We start from the raw sequence: 21529 nt of genomic DNA on the forward strand, positions 1-21529 counted from the left end.
TATATATATATATTATACATGCAGACATATATGGTATTATTTAATGATTAAATCTACAAATAACCAATGGGAACTGATGACACGAATTGATGAAGCTTTGGAGATGGAATTCGTTATTCTAGCTTGATGTACAGCTTCCGTTATCGTAACCTCCGATTCATAATACGCTACACGTTTTCAATGGGAGCAGCCCCAAGTACAAATAGTTAACAGTAGCTCATACTGTAGTAACCCATAAAACACAATTGCTGAAAAATATGCTATAAGGTGTGGGAGCACTGTTTATTTGTGCCTACCTAAAAAAATGAACAAACACACCTCCGTGCCGGAGACAGATGGTGGCGAGGTTTGCCGACCGGTGGAAGACAGACAAACTCTGCTGGAAGCCGACAATATTTTTAGACTTATGCTGACAAGGAGGCGTGCAGGAAGTAGACACTACCCCACTCGAAAAGGGTTGGGTGGGGGTGAAGGGAGGACGGGATGGAGAGTGAGGACGAGAGAATGGGTCAACCCACCGGGAGTCATTAATAGCAGCACATCACACACTGGGCCAGATGAAAGCAGAATGCGCGGTAAGTGTGTGCGTGCATGTCAACTGGCCTCAAGCTTGAAATGCAATTAAAGCTTGAGAAGCGTGGACAAGGCCCCCCCGTCTCTGCCCCACAACACTGCAGGCCGCGTAAGTGCGTGCCACCAGCTTTCCCACCTCCTTGTTGAAATATTCAAACTCTTATGCAAACCATCTACGACTCACATTTTAACCCCCGCTCACCGGCACTGCCCGTTATCCTCCACAAACCAGTAAGTAGTCTGGTAACAGACTTAAATGTCTCTCTTAATTAAAATAAGATAGAGTGGGCGGTGCCATGGCAACACACCTGTCACCCATTACAATCAGCGGCTATTTAAGGGCGGCTGCAGCAGCATGCTAACGCTAATTTATTGAATTGCTTTATTCCGTGCACCTTGTAGCTCCTTTCCCCCATTGGTAATTTAAGTTTAGGTACGTGTCCTTATGGTTTTTGTCTTCTCAGTTCTTTCTCAGCCACCGAAAGTACATCTTACACCTTCAGTTAATTGCTTTTGGACTGTTATTTGTTAGATTTTTTTTTTTTTTTGTTCTACTGTGGTTACTTGCCTTGGCAACGTAACTGGTAACTAAGCTGTCACTTGTCAAGAGCGTTTCTCTGTCGGGTAGTGTACAGCGTTTCCTCATTCGCCTGCTGATGAGGGAGCATCAGAAACTGCGGGTTCAGTGTCTTGCTCAAGGACACTTCGACGTGAGGATCAAACCGCCAACCTCTTGGTTACGACCACTCTACCACTGAGCCATGTCACCCACATTGATCTTGTCAGCTCTGACAGTGAGGTGTCTATACACCAGATATAATCATTGATTACCCTGCAATCACAATATCGTGACAACATACAGTACTGTATCATTTACATTCTGTAACTGTAATGTATCAAGAGACACTTGACTCAAATATATAAAATACTCCGAGTAACTTTTTACATCAAGTAAATCTGACACTCGGAAATTGGCTATCACCGGAAGCTGCTTGGGGAAGGCTCGGTTCGGTTCGCTTCGACCTAGCATCCAGCTGCCGGAAGCAGAAGAGACGCGATCCACGAAAAAGGCGCGTTCATCTGGGCTCGGAGAAGCCTCGAAAATGCGCGCGAGGGGTCACGGGGAGTATGCTGCCACAGACAATCTCCTGGACCAGTCAAGAACCGAACCGAGCCAGCCCGTTCTCATTTGTCCCAAACGTCGCGTGATCATAAATGCATCATTGTAGCTTGGCCCAAACGTTGACAGTGTGCTAAGCAGTGTTGATGGTACGTAAACGCATCATTCTGCGGATCAGTCGAACCTGACTATGTCAAATAACAAACACAACGTACACACATATCGACGGACGCTCGTGACGCAAAGTGCACTTACCTTGACTTTGAAAAGGAAAAAAAACAAGATTACAAACATTAAACTACACAGTGCAAATGAACATTATCGTTCCTCTTCCTTGGCTTTTGGGGGTCGAGCTTTCACGCCGCTATGTACGTCCGCGTGCGTGCATAAACGGGACTTGGCAAGCAGGTAAAAGCGAATAGACACAAAAAGATGGATCGCTACAAAATATATGTGACAGACATGCACTATATACAGCGACGAAGCGGTAGAAGCCCCATTCTCTTTTCTCCTCCTCCCTCCCTAACAATCTGGAGCAAATTCCCTGTCGACGTCCGAAGGATGACGCACGCATGCGCACAAGTCAGGTCTAGGCTCCATCTTGGAACAAGTGCAGTGTTTTGTTTTTTGGGGGTTTGGGTTGGAGGTGCTGCTGGTGAGGTTGAATATGACAAGGGAGAACAAGGGGTAGATGGGGGTACATGCAGGCCATCATGTTGCAGCGGTATTAAATTAAAAGACCAACGGATAAAGCCGCAATGGATTACAGTAGATGTAGTGCAGACACAACACTCGGGTCGCTCACAATCACAAAACTGACAAAGTGCAGTTCAATTGTATTAATTTGTATGCTCGATTGGCATTCACATTGAAGTACCGTTTGTTTTTCAACATTTATTTTGATACAACGTTGTTAATGTTAGAACCGCATAAAGTTGTTATACAGAATTACTGAATATAATTTTACGTTTTTGATAACTACCGTGCTTAGCATTTTATGGTGCCAAACTTCGGGCAACAATCTCAAGTATCAAGTACAACTTTATTGTCAAATTTGCCGTATGTTCAGCACAGACAACAAACAAGAGGAGCCACTGCGGGAGCCCGCGCATCTTATTCCTGTCTTTATCTTCTTTTTCTTTCATCCAACCTGGTCTTTTTTTTTTTGCTTTCCTAACTAATTCTATTCATCATTCCCATTATTTTATTTATTCCTTTTACTAGTCCTTGGCTTAAATATGGATGTTTTTTATTTTAAATTCTATTCCTGACTTTTCCAACTTTTTATCAGTTTGTCTTCTTTCACCCAATCTATTCAAGGCTTTTCTTTCTGTTTGTGGCTTTTGCTACCCTTTCTTTTTTCTATTCCGGGCTCTGCTCTCATAGTTCTATAAATGGCTAATTGCAGCTAGACCAAGGAAGACTTTACTTCCGCCTCCACTGCTTTCGCCATCCTTCCATTTGACCCCCCAAGAGCAACCTGCACTCACGTTCCACTGTCCAATATCAATATGTACAACTTTATTTGAGTCATGTCATTTGATGATGACAACGATGAAGATGATGTGTGGTATTAACATGAGGATTTTCTGAACAACTCACAGGAGTCAAATATCCATCGATATTTACCAACGTTGTGTTCATAAGCTAAAAACTGGTCACACAAGAAAATAAAACATACGGTGCAGGTTAAAAAATCGAAATAAATTGCCTTGTTTGAGTGGCATCTTTATAATGGATCGGAGGATTTAAAAAAAATAATTTTGATTATTACACTGAATTTAAAGTTAACAATTTTGAGACAAAAGAATTGTGATTCATTTCTCACGATTATCCTGCGGAGGGAAAAAAAACAGACGAACAATTCAACAATTCCAATCTCCGACTTCACAAAAATCAATAATAACAATCAATTAAAAAAAATCTTAGATTAAAAAAAAATATTAAGTGTAAAAATCAGGATTACAGAATTTGGACAAAACTTGTGGAATCAATTCTTGTACTATTCGTGCAAGGGTAAAAATTAAGATTCTACTGCAGGATCAGAATTTTCCATCTTTGACTACCAAATCAGAATTTTTGAGTTTTCATACGTTTCTGAATTTGATGTCAGACTCCACGTTAACTAATGTATGAATCTGTCTGACAGCCTCCAAAATTCAAAGTTTTTGCACAGTCACAGAACATTGTTGTTACATTCGTCAAACTTTGTTCTCATGGCTTCGTTTTATATTATTTTCAGCATGAATTGAAATTTTCACAGCAATTTCAAATATCGTAAGAGGTGTGATCTTCAATTATAGTCATTTTGTTTCCAAATCATTCACCTGCAGTCTAAATCCTCTGATGGCAACCGGCCATCACAGTGCTAACTTTTACCGCTCAATAAAAATAATCGTCCAAGAAGGGAGCACACATTTGTACTTCTCTATGCATCAGTTAAAACTACATAGCAAGGCTAGCGTTGAAACTGGTAGTTAGTCTGTGGCAAGGCACACTTCAAATTAAAAAAAAAATAATAATAATAAATTAATTAAAAAAAGCATTCTAAAGGGCAAAGTAAAGAAAAAAATACTAGCCTGTGTTCGGATTAGTTCACTATTATCCTACTCCCTGATACACACACACACACACACACACACACGTGTGTGTGTGTGTGTGTGTGTGTGAGACAAAAGACAGTATGATTCCGAATGCAATCTCCACAATTGGAAATAAAGACATTTGAGTTATTTCGCTGAAAATAAAAATGAGAGCATCGTCATATAGCATGTTAAACGCCATCAGCGCTCCCAAGTTTCCGCCAGAATAAATAACATTCTCGTAAAACGTGTGCAACATCAAGCAATGCCAGTAAATACGTAAACTCTGAAAACGGGTGGGCTGGGGGTGTACATGACACGTTTCACTGCATTACATAAACAGCTACAGATCAATCACCACCACCTTTCCTCATGCTAACCACCCATTAGTCTTAACATGCAATGCGAATGGATTCCCTTAGAGGAGTGCATGTCAACATTGAAACTAGCTTGTGCTGCAAACAGATACACCCCTCCACCCCCCAAAGGAATTCACGTAGTAGGTAGTACAATGCTAAAGGATTCCTACCAGGTGAGCCACCAGCAGTGAATGAGAGCTAAGTAGCACATGAATTATAGATTTGAACTAGCTTACAATGCTATTTGACTATGGCGGACTATTGAGTGGAACTAAAAAGTCCACCATCGTCAACTACAAATTCCTGAATAGTGATAGTCCACTAAATATCCCCTTGTTTAGTTGTTCACTACTTTTGATTGCAAAATGGCCAACTGGCGAAATAGGGCACGATGCGATGGCTCGGGAGTGAATCCCAACACAGCCTCAGTGTACGTACACGAGAGTGCTTATTGACACTTCGGCAGTCATGTTTGTAGTTTTACTTGATTAGAGTAGTAGTACTACAAGCTGAAGCTGCGGTGGTGCTGCTTTGAGAACTCCTGTTGGCGCTGGCGGGCGCTAACTTGGCTCAGCTTATCCCGCCGCTCTGCCACCCGGTTCTGGTCCCGCTCGCCCTCCTCGCCCGTCACGCTGCCGGCGTCGCTAAGGTCGCCCAGGTGCTCTACCGAGTCGTACTTCTCCAGATCGGAGGCGATGGTCTGCAGGCTGAAGACAGACAGGGAGTCCGAGCCGGCCCGTTCGCGCTCCTTCTCCGGGTCCGGCCGGTCGCTGTGTGGCGGGCCGGCGCCCCCGCAGGCTCTGCCCTCTTTGTAGGTGTCTGACTCAGCCCCCACAGGGGGGCTGCGTCCTCCAGGCACAGGGGCATCGTGGCCCCTCTGAGCGTGGATCTGCTCGCTGATCTGTTCCAGGTTCCTCAGAGCGATGGAGTAGCGAGTCTTCACTTTGGACACGTGCTGCTCCAGCTGGACAACTTTGGTCTTGTGCTCCTGGAGGACGCGTGTGCACACAAGAAAGCGCATACACACACACACACACACACACACACACACACACACACACACACACACAAAAAAAAAAAAAAACCTATAAAATGACCTTGTCTAAATCCCACTTATGGGTTCATATTTTTAAGACGTTTGCAAGATTGCTTAAATAAACTATACTTTGTAGATTGACTGATTGGTTGATTCCCAGGAACCCTCGCCAGCTCCTAAGAGCTCCCCCGTGTCTCGTGACTCCATTTGATCGGCACCTCACCTCAAGTATGTTGTTAAATTGTGCCTTGAGCTCAAAGTAAGGCTTGGACTTGAGGATGGCTCTCCTCAGCGACTTCTGCAGAGTCTGCACACGAGCCTCAGCCTCTTGACACGCGTGAGTGACGCGCATGTGTTCACGCTCACTGCGGAGACGCTCTTCCTCAGCCTCGTTCACCTGCAACACACGCTGGAGACAGTCAGCAAGACGCACCCACGCACACAGGGGAATTTGTGTGTGTGTGTTGTCACCTTGGAGGTTGCGTGATTGAGCATCTCTTGCCAGGTTGGGTCCAGGGTGTTCTTTCCGTCTGCCATGAGGCCCTGTTCCGCCACGTATACCATCTCCCGAGCCGCCGTATGCATGGAGACAGCGCGCTCATAGCTCAGCGCTGCCTTCTGGGTCTCCTGCTGAGCCTACACAAGGACCACAGCACACACATTTTAAGACCCGACAAACAGGGACCGCCAAAAACATCAGACTTTAAACAGGACCACCACCACACACAGACACGTTGTCAGACGCCACAAGGAGTCCACCACACATATTATGAGACCAGACAGACACACACACACACGCACGCACACACGTTATCAGACTTGACAGACAGGGACCACCAAACACATTATAATTGGGAACACAATTTTTGTTGAGTTAGGTCTAACAGTTGTTTTTAATCATTTTTGGTTGCGGAATCCCGAACTGATTCTTTATCATGTCAAGTTTTTGAGGTATAGGATCGCCGTTTTCTCTTAATAAGATAAGATAAGATAAGATAAGATAAGATAAGAAAACCTTTATTAGTCTCGCAATGGAGAAATTCCCAATTCACAGCAGCAAAGTTATGAATGGAAGAAGTACAACAACAAAATATAGGAGCTGCTGGAAAGGCAGCCACTCACGCGGCGCCATCTTGAAGTCAAAATAACACAACACAACACATCGGACACAGACAGTCGTGCAATCTTCACCACTTTCCTGCATACACTTTGTTGTCTGAAGCAGTTATAGATGAAAGAGGAGAGGATCAAAGTGTCCTTTTACCAGTGGATCAGAGACGTCATGCTGAAAATGTGCACGTCTGCTACAAGCTAAGTTTTGAAAGCAAACACGAAGCTGTAGCATCCATTGACAAAAAGAGATTAGTTCACTACTCCTGTCGCACGTAATCCGCTTCAACTCCAAGCCGCGACTCCCGGTTCCACATCCGCATCGGCGCTCTGCGCTAACGCTCCTTTCTTCTCATCGTCGGCTCCTCAAGCCTTGCATCCATCCAGCCGCAGACCGTTCAACAGCAATGTCTTCTACGCTAGCTTTCTTCATAACTTCCCTGTTGTAAATTGGGAATTTCTCTATTGTGAGACAAATCCAGATTTTCTTATTCTTATTTCTGTTTCCAGATTTTGATAGTACTGAGCTATTGGGGTCTGCACACACCTCTGATTGCACTGTTTCAATTGTGACTGCACAAAAAAGTTGCCACGTGGCTGTAGATGAGTCCAATTGTAAAAAGCTACCAACTCTTATTACATCTAATCAGTGGAATTTTGTAGTGGGGAAAAAAATCCCTGCAATTTTAATATCATCATGCTAAGTTTAGTTGAAATCACATACATATCGAATTCAACAGATTTTTTTTTTTTAATCGCATTGTTCCTCAGTGTAATCAGACAGAGGGGGACCACTCTCTACACACAGACACACACGTTATCAGGTCCGACATACAAGGACCACAACACACACACATTATCTCACAAGACATATTTCAATAAGCCAATTTCTAATGTTAAATAGGCACAGGCGACACTTTCAGATGGCAGACAGCAAGTGACTACTCTCGTGGTTGCTTGTTTCTTTTAGTCTTGGTTTCATACTTAAAACAAATTCAGTTTTAGTTTCAACTTTACTGAGTAGACTATAGTTACAGTGCTAACCATTTCGGGCTATTAATCCAAGAACAGAAAATGACAGCCATGCAGAACATTTCGTTTTCCAGAAGCTTTAACATGCAATGTGATTGTGAATTGTCATATAGGTGAACTAAATAACTGCTAACAATGTAAAATGTGAAAATTTGTTTTTTTCTTCTGCCCACCTCCTTGGCCAGGCGCCGGGCCTCGTAGTAGGGCCTGGCCTTCTCTATACAGGTACCCAGTTGGGAGCTGTGAGCGTTTAGCTTCCGAGCAGACTCTGTGAGAATCTTGCGGTATCCCGACCGGGCATCCTGGATGGGAGAACCACCAGAGGCAGAAGATTAGATTCCTCTGAAGTGGATCCCATGATTGGATTTTGCACTCGAGTGTGACAGGAAGCACTCCAGCACATTCAAACTATTAGCATGTAACACAAAGCTCTCTGGTTTCACTGTTCGGATAAATGGAATGAGCATATTGATAAGTAGCATATGGGAAGATGAAGCGAGTATTTTAGCAGTAGAAATTCACGAAAAAAAAAAGAAACTCAAGATTCAAGCCGTTGTCGTTAACTTACATCTAATTCCAGCTCAAGCTTGTTTATTTCAGCGCTGGCTTCGTTTAAGTGCTCCAACTCTTCCTGAGAGGGGAAAAGGAAAAGTTTTTCTGTCAAGCAATGATTTATTTTTTTCAAAGAAAAAAACGTTACCTTACAACAACTTTTACAGATTAAAAAGTCATACAAATTGTGACAGTCATATTTTTCAGACAAAGTTGTGTAATTTTGACAAAAATAATTGTAATCTCACATAAGATACACAATTTTTGTCAATAAAAGTCAGATGTTCTGATATTACTGTATTTTATTTTATTTTTTTCAGACTAAACCCCACATACAACCCCCCTCTGTCCTCCGTTCTTTGTCACACTCATAGACCTGTCTGTAACACCCCAAAACCTCGTTCTAAACCTAGAATCGCCCCTGGCAGGGGATGCACTGACAATATTTGAGAGATAAATTATACATTCCTAATTGGAAGATTATTTAAGTAAATATTTTCAACAAAAAGCTTGTAATACCACGATAATTTCGGATGCTTTGCCCCAAAACTTAGCATTGCTAGAATGGTTAATGCAGATTTCAAGTTGTATAGTATAGTGTAAATGTACCTAATGAAGTGTCCTCTAAGTAGAAGTGAGGAAATACATTCTTTACTGAGGTAGAAGTACAAATACTTAAGTGCACCTAAACTTGGTTACAACGTATGTACCTGTATTCGGGGGTCCAGCTCGTCGTCGTAAGGGCTGTGAAGCTGGTCGCCCGTTTTAGTTGCTTTATCGCCCCCGACGTCATGGCGGCAGGTGTCTCTCGGTGACATCTCCGTGGTCGCCATAGGCTCAATGTGGGCGGCTTTCCCTTCGTCCTCCCCGCCGGGCCGAACCTCCCTCCAGTCGCCGGCATCGGACTCTCCGGAACCGGCGGGGCTCTCCCGCAAGTCGCCTGGCTCCATGCCAGGCGGTTTCGTTAACAAATGCCAAAAGGGTCGACGCCGTAACTTTTAGTCATACACCGGATACACTTTCAAAAGGTTTATTGTCATCAAGTGTGAACAAATGAGGAAATGGGTCGAGTTGTGGTGGATGCTAGGTGGTTCCGGAGCTGCCATATCAAATCACACCGAGTCACTTAGCAACCGGAGCTAATCGAACCCGCACATTGTCGCGCTATAGCAGGACTGGAACGTCACTAACATGTCCACGCTCTTCTTTGTGCCGTAAATAACACGACGCAACGGCATTACGAGACCGTTCACTGTCGTTTACCCTAAAACGCGTCATTATTGAGTTATTCAGGGTTAGCTAACGAGCTAGCTGGCGGATGCAGTTTTCCATCGTCACTGAAGTGAAGCGAAGGAGCAGAGGTGCAGTTTTGAGAACAGATGAAGTTCGGGCTGACACGGATTCCGTAGCTACGTGTAAATAAACGTCTGGTTTGAATAGAGGTGAATTTCGAACTTGTTCACCCATCAAGGTTCTATTTTTTTAAATGCATATTTCGAATAGATCTCTTCGTGCCTCATAATATCATTGGAAATAAAGCGAAGCAGCAGGAAAAGTATTTCGAAAAGTATGGCCCAACAGAGTTTACGTAGACACGCGGAAGTAGCGATAAGCAGTAGTGTCTACTTAGAATGAGAACTACCATCTAATTATAGACTATTCACCAAAAGTTAGGGATATTTGGCTTTCGGGTGGAATGTATGAAAAATGTCAAAAGTTCACGCTACATTGATATCACATCATGAACGTAAGATATTTCAGTAGAAAGATGCACTGGTGATTTCCGCCATCATCCGGTTTCTCGGGGCATTGTTCACAATGTAGCGGTCATCAGCTTGGGATGTGGCCAAAGAACGTCCACTTCTACATCTTTCTGTGACTCTTTCAGTATCTCGGTACTTCTGTTGCAACCTGCCGATGACACTCTATGACATTCTAACCTCGGTGGCCAGTTCCGTCTGAGAATGTCTTGTTTGAAGCATCACAATGGCAAGGTACTGTTGATCCATTGTTAGGGGTCGTCTTGATAAAATTATGTCAAAATGTGAATAGCATGATGAGGTCGACTGTTTAATGTCTAATTGAACCAGGATTATTGGTCGATTCAAGGATCAAAAACTACTTGTGAAATGTTTTCGTTCAGCTCCTCATTAGAGAACAGCAACTTGTTGAAAAAAGTACTGAAACATTTAACATTTGGACATGTACATCCAAAAGCTTAAAGAAGGTCACAGGTTGCCTGGAAAGGTTTTAATGCATTTTAGGCTCGGCCTGAAATTTCAACCAAAAACCAAATGTCTCTAACTTTTTGTGAGTAGTGTATGTGTATAGTATATAACTCAATCCATTCCTATTTCTTTTTTCATTGTAATCATAATGACGCCAGCAGCTCTTCCACATCGCCACAAAAGTAAAGAGAAACAACTATGAAATGTTTCGATACAGGTGAATCTTTAAGTTTGGGCCCATGCATAAAATGAACCAGAAAAATACATTTCATGGATGTCCTGTTCTGTGGAAACAAAACATCAGAAGGGTAAAATTAAAAATAAAACAAATCGAGTTGTTTTCATTTATTACAAAATGCCCAAACACAGAAATATTCTGGTAACATCCACAACATTTGATTGTCACAGCAAAACAACTAAAGCATTGCAAATTTCCCCAGTGTGGGACAAATAAAGGTTATCTTATCTTATCATTTTAAATTATATATAAAAAATGATCTGTCGTGGAATTACAGCAGTTGAGCAGAGCAATCGGAACATTTTATTCACAGATTACCTGAGTGAATTGGCATGAAGCTATGAGACCCGTAATTCCCAAACCAGTGTTCCACAGGAAATTCCACTTAATAGGCCCCAAAATTAATTATTTACTACAAATAATGTATCTCTGTTGAATTATCCATGGCAGCTCATACTGGTCAATGGAAACATCAATAAAAATGCTCTCTCATCAACTAACACGCAAAAACAATGAGGAATAAAACTTTGGACCACTTGTATGCCAAACACTTATTTCATTTGTTGTGCTTTAGGTTATGTCTTGGCAGCAATCAGTTTCAACTGGGATCATACTCTGTCCATCCCGGAGGCGGAGCTATGTAGATCCTGCGTCCTTTCAAGAAGACTGTGACCACGCCTCTGTAGCCGGTCCTTGGCACGCCAGACTTGAAATCGTTCATGATGCCCAGACTTTGGGCAAATACTTTGAAGCTGTCCTTGCTGGAGTACTGCAGGCGGAAGGGACCGCCACCCTCCAGCGCCCCCTGTTGGATGTCCTCAAAACTGACAGCAGGGGCATCATAAACCTCCTTCTGGAAGCTTTTTTTGTACACGTCCTCCTTCAAGTAGGTCAAATTCAGTTGGGTGAAAGGCACAAAGTCCGAGTTGAGTTTAATGTATTGGAGGTACTTGTCGTAGAACTGACCCAGGCTCACACCCTGCCGGCCGAATGTCAGCGTGCGTGAGATCTCGGGCCGGATGCAAGCACGGCCACGCCGCTGCTCTGGTTTGCGCATCCAGTCGTCCCAGAAAGCTGCGGGCCACGTGGGCTCCAGCTCCTCCCAGAGCTCGCGGAGCAGCATCCAGCCCAAGCCCGGGAAAAAGTCAGTGCGGTAGAGTAGGCGAGAGCCCGACGGGTCCACGAAGCCTTGCCGGCCGTTGTCATTCCAGGCCGACACGCACCACAGACTCGGGTCCGACCGGAGCAGCGGCAGCGTGGCGCGGAAGTACTCGAAGAAGTCTGGTGCAACCTGAAGGAAGACAGTGGAGTGTCACTTGGGAATACAAAATAGGCGGAGAATCAAACTTCTGTTGGAGAAAGAAAGTTGCCAAATTGGCTTACTTGTGAATATCCATTATTTGCTACTCGCTTCACATTTACATTTATTGTGTGAGTTTAATAACTTCATAGCATTTGTGTGAAGCACTATTGCGCCAACCCTTTGCTGAACCTGACCCCTAATTCATAAATTACTAAATATTACTATACTACAAATAGAAATCTATTATTATGATAAAAACCTGATATGATAAAGAAAAAAAAGCGCAGATTCAGAATCCATGAAAAAAAAAATCTAGATATATCCAATTAAAAAAAAAATGCAGTAAAAATGTGTTGCCATATCTCTAAGAAGCATTTTTTTTTTGCTGTTTTTTGGGGGAGCGTTTTGTTTTGAGAAAAAAGTACAATATTTGAGAAAACAGTTTTACACCAATGAATCTGATTTTAAGGAAAATCTTAAGCTGTTTTTCCCCCAATTGAAAGAAAACATCTGATGTGTATAATACTCTTATGAGAATAGTTTTGTTTTTTCCAAGGTAAAAATAACGGGAGTATTTCTTCGAAATCAAATTTCTTTTTTTTTTTTTTTTTTAAAGAAAATTGTCATCTTTTTCATTAACGTTTTGGGGGAAGACATTTATGCTTTATTTTGCAAAAAAAAAAAAAAAAAAAAGAATTGCATATTTCAGAAAAACCTGAAATCTTGACAATGAAAAATCAATTTATTCCAAACAAAATTATCAATTTTATGAGTCATATCATTTTGGTACGCTTTTTCGAACAAGACTTAGATAAATACCTCAAGGTCATCTTCCACGATGATCACGGCCGAATAACTGCGGAAGACTTGATTGAGAGCCCAGCGGTAATGTCTGGAGATCTTGTAGTAGCCCTGAAACATTTTGTGCTCTGGCGGCACCGCCACATCGGCCAAGTCAACCGGCATCAGATGAGTAACCGTGCTTCCATATGAGCGGATGACATCGGCCGTCTCGGCGTGGCCGCAGTCCTGACTCACAATGATGGGGAAAAGCTCGGCCGAGGGTCGATACTCGATCAGTTTGTCCAGGCAGCGCCGCACCGTCACCCGGTTGCAGGCCATCACCAGGACAGAAATGACGGGGTCGGGGGGCAGCATTGGCTTCAGTTTCTTCTGCCCGGCGCACCGCCCAAGTTTGAGTTTTTGGATCTCCATTAGGATTTTATTCTGACTCTCCAGCTCCTTCTCCAACATGTCGGCCACGCGCAGCACTTCGCCCACCACATCAGTGTTATCGTCATTGTTGGGCACTCGCTTCGTCCCCTGGTCTGGAAGTCTGGCCCGCAGGAAGAGAACCAGCACGGCGTTCCAGATGAGGAACAGCAAGGTGCCGTACAGGATCACAGAACCTCGCTGACAGCGCATAGCCCGCCCAAATCAAACCATACAAAAAAGAGGCTGCAAAGAGGGAAGAACAAGCTGGGGTTTTTTTTCCTGTAGGATTTTGAAGTCACATTTTAGCTATATTATTTAACAATTGCTAATTTTCATGGGGGGAAGCAAACAGCATTTCTTAAATATTTTTCTCAAAGTTTTATTTTTTTAAGAAAAAGATTCTGCACATTTCTCAGTTAACACATCAGCAGTCAGTGACCCTTGACCAACAAAAACCCAGACAGTGAGACATTTACATTCTCTTCCACTAGATGTCGGCCAGCCTTTTTACACTTCAATTTACGTCCCACCCTCCTGATCATAACTGGGAAGTTGACTCGATTGCTCACCAGCAGCTGCCGAATGCGAAACAAAACGCTCTTTTTCCACACACAAAAAAAAAAAAAAAATCGCAGAATAAGCCTTTTTTTCCAAGTTGTGCTGACATTTGGATTTGTTTCGAAAAGACGAACCGGTTTCGCATAAGACTGGATCCTTACCTGGAAAACAGAGCAGTCGCTTCCTCTCTTTTTTACCATTTTCTCAATACGGCCACTTTTTCTTGGACAAACGGCGAGTGGAGAGGTCACGAGGCCGTTCTTGAACAACTTTTCACGGCGGCCGAAGCAACACGTCAGCGCTGGCCAATGAAGTTGGACTTATAGCAACACACGCCTGATAACTTTAGTCGGGGGAGGCGGAGGGAGACGAATTCAGACTGGACAACTTCCTGCTTCAGCCACGCCCCCTTTCTCAACTTCAGACGTTGAGCAATGCTTCCGCCTCGAAAAGGAATGCCGGAAATAAAAACAACCATCCATTTTCTCATCTGCTTATCCTCACAAGGCGTGTTGGAGACGATCGTACTATCGACTACTAGCCATCGTTAGGCGTAGTAAACCCTGAACTGGTTGCCAGCTAATGGCAGAGCACACAGAGACAATCATTGGCGCTCACAATGACACCTAAGTGTTTAACCATAACCTGCCAAGCATGTTTTTGGAATGTGGGAGGAAACCGGACGGAGTATCATCGTGCTAAAAATCCGTGAAAAACAATAATAAATAAAATATATTGTATATAGACAGTGTAGCATATGGCCGTTTACTATACTGCTACACGATGTTACGACAGTGTCGCAAAGCATTGGTTGGTTGGGTGACGACTGACACCTGTTACGGCAGTTGAATAAAGACCGTTGAAAAAGTAAGTCGTGTCCACACGTTTTTCGGACACAACAGACAGTGCAGAGGTGCAGGTTTAGATTCCGGCTTCGGCCTTCCAGTGTGGCGTTTACATGTTCTCCGTATCCATCAGTGGTTCACAACTACAGATTTAATGATAACGGCAATATCCCAATCTTAAATTTGCCACAATATCGTCATGTTACAATATTAAAAGCAACACATCTTCATCAAGAAACATTACTTTTCAGCCCCCTCAGGCAGACACAGCATTGTCAACTGCATACATGTAGGCCATGATATTTTGCGCCACTGATTTAATAGAATGCATGGATGGCCAAGCCTATTTCTTTGTCACTGTGGTTATTTTGGAGAAAAACATAATTTTGAGCTTTTTTCCCCCTCTACAATATTGTGAGTTTTTATGCACTCCATAGGAACTTTTTTTTTTCTCATTCACCAGCTAATTTTCTTGTGGCACATGAAAGGCGTGCTAATCATTCATCTAATTTTTAATACTGTAAATGCCACGCAAGCCACTAGAAAACTGAGCAGAAATGACGTAAAAGTGCACTGGAACATCACATTAGCTGATTACTGGGTACTGTCCAAGTCTTGAACATTTTCCATGTTGCCAGGCATCAAATTCATTCTAGGTGACAACTATTTTTATACGGTTGAGGCTTGCTTACATGAGTCAGGACAACTTGTCCGCTCTAAGAGGCCAACGTCATTATTTTCAATCCAACTGAGCCACAATCTTAAAACTGCTGGGTCCAAAATAACCCAAATTGAGTGAAATAGATAACCCAACACTGGGCTCAAAAAGGGACCAAGCCAATGCTGGGTTATTTAGACCCCAGTACATTGGGTTGAGAATTTGACCCAACACAGCACAATCAAGATTTTGATCTAACAAGGGGTAAAAACATAATACAATCTGCTAAAAATCCATGTCTTCCCAGTGAGTGTGCTATGGAAACAACTCTGCATATTTTAGTGGGTATTGAGAACTCGAGCAGACTAACTCAGTGGAGTTAATCCACTCTAGTTCTCAGTGTCTCAATCGTAAAAATGAATTTAAAGTGTCGAGTTAAGCAATTTAAGGCACTTTTTTGCAATCACCAGCAGCAGACAAAGACATTTTTTCGACATGTTTTTTACCTCTTGTTGCAAGTATTTCTTTCTGTTCGCCAACGGAAAAATGCTCACCTTTTTTTTTCCTGATCAATAGGTTAAAGTCCAAATGTGCAAAATACACACACAGGCAGCAACTTTAGGAACACCTGCACCACCATGTGTTAGACTCATGGACAGAAAATAACCAAAATGTTCTGGAGGTGGACCTCATGTTGAGGGCGTTTACTGAAATATTCCAAACACACACACACACACACACACACACACACACACACACACACACACACACACACACACACACACACAAAGACAATAAATAAGACAGGGGACACCATGTGACAAGGTGGAATTCATGATTGGGTGGCATCGTAGTGCGGGTGGCTTTTGTGCACTTGCTGTGTTTGTTGCAGTGACCAGTAAAATGACACAAGTCGTGTGGTGGCAGATTGGTCGTTATTTGCTGAAAGGTGCCTTCTGCAGAAGGTACTATCTTGTTGTCAAAGAAGTGAGTTGAGGATTTTTATTTTTATGTACATTGGGCTTTGCTGCCAACTTGTGGCATCTATACTCTTGAAAAATATTTTTTTAGGAGCGAGTCCATTAACTGTGGGATTTTCGCTATTCACGTACTAAGCAGCTCATCAAAATGAGCAAAAGCGTTTGGTCCTAAAAAGTGCATACTGAATTCTTATAAGCCACTTTAATATAACACACACACACACACACACACACACACACACACACACACACACACACACACACACACAAAGTCAATAAATAAGACAGGGGTCACAGTGTGTCAAGTTCAAGGCCTTGGACTATCAGTCAGGTCCGCTTTTGGGGGGTTTCTGTCGGGAATCATCTATCTTAATCTGTCAGAAAAGAGAAAAACAAAGAAGATGAATATTAGTGAATATAGATTTCATTCAAATATAAAAAAACGTTTAAAGGTGCTGGCAAAAGCAACCTTTGCCTGTAGCGTACCACAGTTTGTGTAGGATGCGCTGTCTTTTGTGGACATTGTCCCTAGCTATTTAAAATATTTACTTAATATTTGAAACGTTCTCAAATGTTTTACATGAAAGAAAATATATTTTTTGATGAATGTCTCCTCTTACTTGCATCACATAATTTATGATACCATCAAACATTTTTGTAGTTTTGGCTTAATGATTTTAGGAATAATGTATTGCCCCTTCTAATTTCATAATTGTGATTTTTTTTGTTGTTGTCTGCTTTGTATCATTTTCCGAAAATATTTGCATTTTTAAAAAACTATTTTTGCTGTACTTGAGCGTCACATAATTGTTCTGTTGTGCGTCACCTTGCGATGGCGCCCCCTGGCGCATCCACAGAGCATGGCCAGCCTTCGTAACACAACGTGGGTCAGCAGAAGTTGGAGAGAGCGGCAGGTGCTCCTCAAAGTCGACCATCTGACTTCCACGAAAGACGGCGTCGTCTCTCCACCGTCACGGCACACTCCCCAAACCCCGTACTGGGGCTGCTCACACGCGTCCCGTACGAACACTTTCATTTGACAGGGTCGAAGCAGCCGTGTGACGACGACGCCAGCGGCAGGTTGACGAACACCTACGGGCCGTCCCATGCTCGCTCCGAGGCCGCTGGGTGCCGCTGCGTAAGAGCCCGCCTCCGGGACGCCTCTCCTCGGATTTCTCAAAGGGTGGGCCCCGCCGCCCACACGCGGTGGGGAATCGTACCGCACGGACAGTCGGTACGCCGACAAAACGCTCTTGCCGCGGCCGAGCGAGTCGCGTCGAGTTCCGCCGGCGAGCGCTGGGCCGTACGCCGAGGGGGAGCTTCGCTTGCTGGGCGGATTCCTGGTCCACAGTGTGCCGCGACATCGAAGCACGGAAGTGAGGGCTGAGGCGGAGGGAGTCGAAGCCATGGCGGACGGCGGCGTCCACAAGTCTCGGCTGACTCGTTCAACCTCTGTTCTGTCTCCCGGTGGGGGTTACAGGGTAGGAGGAGGATGAGGGGAGGGGGCCGCTTGGAGTGGAGGGATCTTCATGGGACGACTGACCTACTTGTTGGCAAAGTCCGGGAGGGGAGACGGTGTCATTTAAATACGGAGACTATAAATATAGAACAGATATTATTGTATAATTTATTCCCAAGTGGAACACAGCGTAAAATATATTGTAAAATCGATGTGATTCATGATTAATATTCATTGAAAACTAAATTGAATTCAAAATATAAACTTGTTTTTAAAGTAATTGGTTATGGTTTCTCTCCATTTTCTAATCCACTTAACCTCAGGCGTGTTGGAGCCTATCTCAGCTGTTTTCGGGCAGTTGGCGGGGGACAACCTAAATCACCGGGCACACAGACAAATTTGGAGTGCCCGATCAACCTGCCATGCATAGTTTTTTTTTTTGTGGGAGGAAACTGGAGTACATGTAGCTGTAGAAAACCCACGCAGGCACGGGGAGAACATGGATACTCCACACATCTCTCTCTCTCACACACACACACACACACACACACACACACACACACACACACACACACACACACACACACACACACACACTTTTTAACTGACTGGCACAAGAACAAAAAACGTGCACTTGCTAAAATTGTTATTTTTGTCTGTGTAGATTTTCAGTCACCAGGTCACAACTCTTGTTTTGTTGAGGTTTTTTTTTCACATGCGACTTCAGCAACTATGCTATTATCGTGACAAGATAAAACCCTCTGGATATACTCGGGGAGGTGGGGGTGGGGGGGGAGAGAATTGGATTCTGGCTGTGGGTGGGTTGCTTTAACAGATGACGTTGCATCCATTTTTCTATTAAAAAAATTCCATCTCAAATAATCTTTCCACATGGAAATGCAATACAGTAATTGTAGCAACAAACAGCTGGAAGCCTCTTTATTTTTCGTGAATTATTTACCAAACTGCTGCATGTTGTGTAGTGAGATGAGATCCAATATAAGGCACTCAAATCACAAATCTTAGTTTGCAAGTCAGGAAGTCTAGAAGGTATAGTACAGCCCCAAGGTGGAATCCTTAATGACATTGTAAACAGTACTTTTCCACTGTTACTGACCAAACACATAGAATTTCCGCTTTCCCTCCAAAAAGATTAGATGGCAAATTTGCATTGAATTCCTACTTCTTATATTTTTCAAGTTCTGCATTGTGATAGTGCATTTTGTCTCACCCATCTCTCCATCTCCTTGGTGTCAAAAGCTGAAGAATCCAGATAAAGCCATCACTCACCGTGTGTCGGACTGGTTTGGTTGCCTGCGAGGGAGCAAAGAGAAACTCACATGAAACTCAAGTCTTGTGGCTTGTGTGTTTACCAGACTCGAACACATGCTCACATGTCTCAAGAATAATAACAAGATGATGATGATGTGAATACAGGTTTGGCCTCCATTAGGGAAACAAAGTACAGTATTGTCCAGATAACACATGACACATTCCACAAAAGGTCCATATTAGCCAGGCAGCTTTTTGTTTTTGTTTTTAGTGAAAAAAAAAATAGAGTACAAGTTTGCAATCATCTGTATTTTACAATAAAATCATTGGATTAGACACAATAGTATATTTACACTGTTCATGTCATTTATATTTTGGCCTGCTTCGCTTTGACCGAATGAGATCTGAAAACCAGCTAAAACGGGCACCTGTGCTAGAAAGAGGGATGTCTAGCGTCGTGGCTATATCGTTAGCAACTTAGCATGCTAAATCTGTACAACTAATCAGTTGTGTAATTAAAAAAAAAAAAAATTGCAATAGTGTTTTTACTCTATTTTGAGTATTATTTTTATATTGTTTAAGATTTGTGGTCTTTTCTGTTTGGCCTATATTTGTATAATTTCCTAATATTTGGCTTTCCCTGGCTACATTGCGTTTTTTTAAAAGGTTCTTTTTTTAATAGTTGTCATTCCCACAGAGCAGAGATTTGTGCTCCATGTGTTGAAGTAACACTTCTTCAAAGTTTCATAATCACCGTAACATATATGCGAATTCAGCATTGAATCTACCCAATCATAATTTGCATTATACAGTATGTTAGCATGAAGCTAACATCTAATTTATAAATGTATATAGTTTATAAATGATATGATTTGGCTAAATATTTTGGTGTTTAAATACTGCTGATCCCCCCCCCCCCCGACTAATTATCCTCTTATTTGAAGACCTGTGGAAGTGAGTGTTCCGTCAAAGACGGTCTACCATTTTTGACAGCAAGGGAACAGTTGCGAAGGAATACATGGGTGTGTTCTTAAGTTTAAATATTTTAATAAAAGCATACAGGTGGCCTAAAACTATATTTAAAAAGTAGTTTTCGTGGTCTCTATATGATGGATTTTCACTCATGGCCAGTGGGTCTGGTAAGTATCCCTGCAAAAGTAAATCCTATGGGTGGCTATGATTGAATTATTTACAGATAGGGTATTTACAATAAAAATCACAAATATGCGTATGGCTATGTACAGGTAGCTGGTCCATAAACAATACTTTGTAGTTGTTCACAATGCTGTCTCTCATCTTTGGCTTTCACAGTTTTATTCCACTGTGCGTGCAGTTTGAAGTCTGTGCTGCCTTCATTCGAAAAATGTCACCGTCCTTGTTTGGCTTCATTTCTTCACCTCACCAAACACGTGAAGCAGTAGTGCTTAGCGTTAAAATAAAAAAAAAAAAAAGTCACAATTAGGGTTTGAACAGGGATAGAACATTCCGGGAAATTTCCATGTAATTAAGTTGGTAATTTGATGGAAAGGGATCTTCTTCAAGCATAAATATACCAGTTAACCATCCAGAAAGGCAAATAAGTGGACATCCTTAGGAATTAAAAACAAAAAAAAAAATAATGATGTGAATTTTGCCCTTAATCTCCTTGTCAAACAGCAAGTTGTGCAAAGGGATAGAACATTCCGGGAAATTTCCATGGAATTAAGTTGGTAATTTGATGGAAAGGGATCTTATTCAAGCATAAATATACCAGTTAACCATCCAGAAAGGCATATAAGTGGAATATTTTTTTTTGTTTTTAAATCCTTAGGAATTAAAAACAAAAAAAAAATAATGTGAATTTTACCCTTAATCTCCTTGTCAAACAGCAAGTTGTGCAAAAAGTACTGAAACACTGAACAAAATAAGAACTCATGAGGGAATGTTTTAGTATTTTTTAAAAAAAAATACATGACTTTTTAAAACCGCAGTATCCGGCCGATGCCTAACTGAATCCCCAAATTTTGGTGAGCAGTGTATTTGTTTAGTTGCCTGTTAAGAGCCAGCCTCCGTTTTGGTAAATTCGGTTTATTCCGACTAATTCCCATGGCAATCCCTGAAATTTTGCAACCCTCGTTACGGTCCTGTCGTGAAAGCGTCCCGTGGAGGCGGCGGGCGTGCCGTCTGGTTCCCGGGCGGTGGCCTCGGTCTGGCGGTCACGTTGGGTATGATAACAAAGGCCAGGATGCCCACCAGCAAGAGCACCACCGTGATGGTGACGACGCTGGCTACCGTGATGTAGTAGCAGCGGTCTGAGCGGAAAAAGCGGCGGATGCGCCCGCGCACCCTGTTGGGCGGGCGCCCCACGTCCACCACGGTAGCGCGTGCCACGCCGCCCTCCATGGCTTCCAGGTGCAAAGTGTCGGCGGG

At 42.8% G+C, this 21529-nt stretch overlaps 5 protein-coding genes and 1 long non-coding RNA gene across 8 annotated transcripts in view; 1 reads left to right on the forward strand and 5 right to left on the reverse strand.

The window, feature by feature from the left end:
- The window catches only part of gabbr1a (gamma-aminobutyric acid (GABA) B receptor, 1a), a 47459-nt gene extending 45197 nt beyond the window's left edge, over window positions 1–2262 (reverse strand). For 2 of the 3 annotated variants that reach the window (XM_019878591.1, XM_019878590.1), the window contains exon 1: window positions 1949–2262. The gene's annotated coding sequence lies outside the window, so the exon portion shown is untranslated. Of the gene's footprint in view, window positions 1–318; window positions 1193–1948 lie in introns of those variants that run through there. The other variant, XM_019878589.1, reaches the window with a different exon arrangement.
- A 1812-nt stretch (window positions 2263–4074) lies between these two features.
- sh3bp5la (SH3-binding domain protein 5-like, a) lies at window positions 4075–9924 on the reverse strand. The gene is made up of 6 exons (XM_019878607.1): window positions 9075–9924; window positions 8381–8443; window positions 7986–8114; window positions 6142–6306; window positions 5894–6067; window positions 4075–5622 (listed from the first exon to the last, which is right to left on the reverse strand). Exons 1-6 carry the CDS (start codon window positions 9312–9314, stop codon window positions 5137–5139), a joined length of 1257 nt encoding a protein of 418 aa, XP_019734166.1. The 5' UTR covers window positions 9315–9924; the 3' UTR covers window positions 4075–5136.
- An 872-nt stretch (window positions 9925–10796) lies between these two features.
- On the reverse strand, window positions 10797–14378 carry mgat1a (alpha-1,3-mannosyl-glycoprotein 2-beta-N-acetylglucosaminyltransferase a). Its single transcript, XM_019878606.1, has 3 exons — window positions 14068–14378; window positions 12953–13591; window positions 10797–12121 (listed from the first exon to the last, which is right to left on the reverse strand). Exons 2-3 carry the CDS (start codon window positions 13556–13558, stop codon window positions 11429–11431), a joined length of 1299 nt encoding a protein of 432 aa, XP_019734165.1. The 5' UTR covers window positions 13559–13591; window positions 14068–14378; the 3' UTR covers window positions 10797–11428.
- A 2227-nt stretch (window positions 14379–16605) lies between these two features.
- On the reverse strand, window positions 16606–18164 carry LOC109521025 (uncharacterized). The gene is made up of 2 exons (XM_019878627.1): window positions 17216–18164; window positions 16606–16763 (listed from the first exon to the last, which is right to left on the reverse strand). The coding sequence occupies exons 1-2, from the start codon at window positions 17795–17797 to the stop codon at window positions 16713–16715; spliced, it is 633 nt and encodes a 210-aa protein (XP_019734186.1). The 5' UTR covers window positions 17798–18164; the 3' UTR covers window positions 16606–16712.
- A 276-nt stretch (window positions 18165–18440) lies between these two features.
- On the forward strand, window positions 18441–19636 carry LOC109521032 (uncharacterized). The gene is made up of 2 exons (XR_002169272.1): window positions 18441–18666; window positions 19109–19636. It is a non-coding gene; the product is annotated as an uncharacterized LOC109521032 (long non-coding RNA).
- Window positions 19637–21061: 1425 nt separating this feature from the next.
- Window positions 21062–21529, reverse strand: part of rnf183 (ring finger protein 183) — a 5656-nt gene continuing 5188 nt past the window's right edge. The window contains 2 exon segments of the mRNA XM_019878612.1: window positions 21062–21509; window positions 21511–21529. The exon segment at window positions 21511–21529 is cut by the window's right edge and continues 534 nt beyond it. Coding sequence (XP_019734171.1) covers window positions 21236–21509; window positions 21511–21529 — 293 coding nt within the window. The 3' untranslated portion in view covers window positions 21062–21235.

The sequence above is a fragment of the Hippocampus comes genome, unplaced genomic scaffold, assembly GCF_001891065.2.
Source record: "Hippocampus comes isolate QL1 unplaced genomic scaffold, H_comes_QL1_v1.1 scaffold315, whole genome shotgun sequence".
NCBI lineage: Eukaryota > Metazoa > Chordata > Actinopteri > Syngnathiformes > Syngnathidae > Hippocampus > Hippocampus comes.

Excerpts from the sequence above, each read along its gene's own strand:
- LOC109521025 (XM_019878627.1), bottom strand. The coding sequence starts at position 17,797 with ATGGCTTCGACTCCCTCCGCCTCAGCCCTCACTTCCGTGCTTCGATGT. Across the intron at positions 16,764-17,215 it reads CCAGGGGGCGCCATCGCAAG|ATTAAGATAGATGATTCCCG; the intron begins GTGACGCACAAC and ends CTTTTCTGACAG.
- sh3bp5la (XM_019878607.1), bottom strand. The coding sequence starts at position 9,314 with ATGGAGCCAGGCGACTTGCGGGAGAGCCCCGCCGGTTCCGGAGAGTCC. Across the intron at positions 6,307-7,985 it reads CCCGGCGCCTGGCCAAGGAG|GCTCAGCAGGAGACCCAGAA; the intron begins GTGGGCAGAAGA and ends GTCCTTGTGTAG. Across the intron at positions 5,623-5,893 it reads AATTTAACAACATACTTGAG|GAGCACAAGACCAAAGTTGT; the intron begins GTGAGGTGCCGA and ends CGCGTCCTCCAG.
- mgat1a (XM_019878606.1), bottom strand. The coding sequence starts at position 13,558 with ATGCGCTGTCAGCGAGGTTCTGTGATCCTGTACGGCACCTTGCTGTTC. Across the intron at positions 12,122-12,952 it reads TCGTGGAAGATGACCTTGAG|GTTGCACCAGACTTCTTCGA; the intron begins GTATTTATCTAA and ends GTCTTCCTTCAG.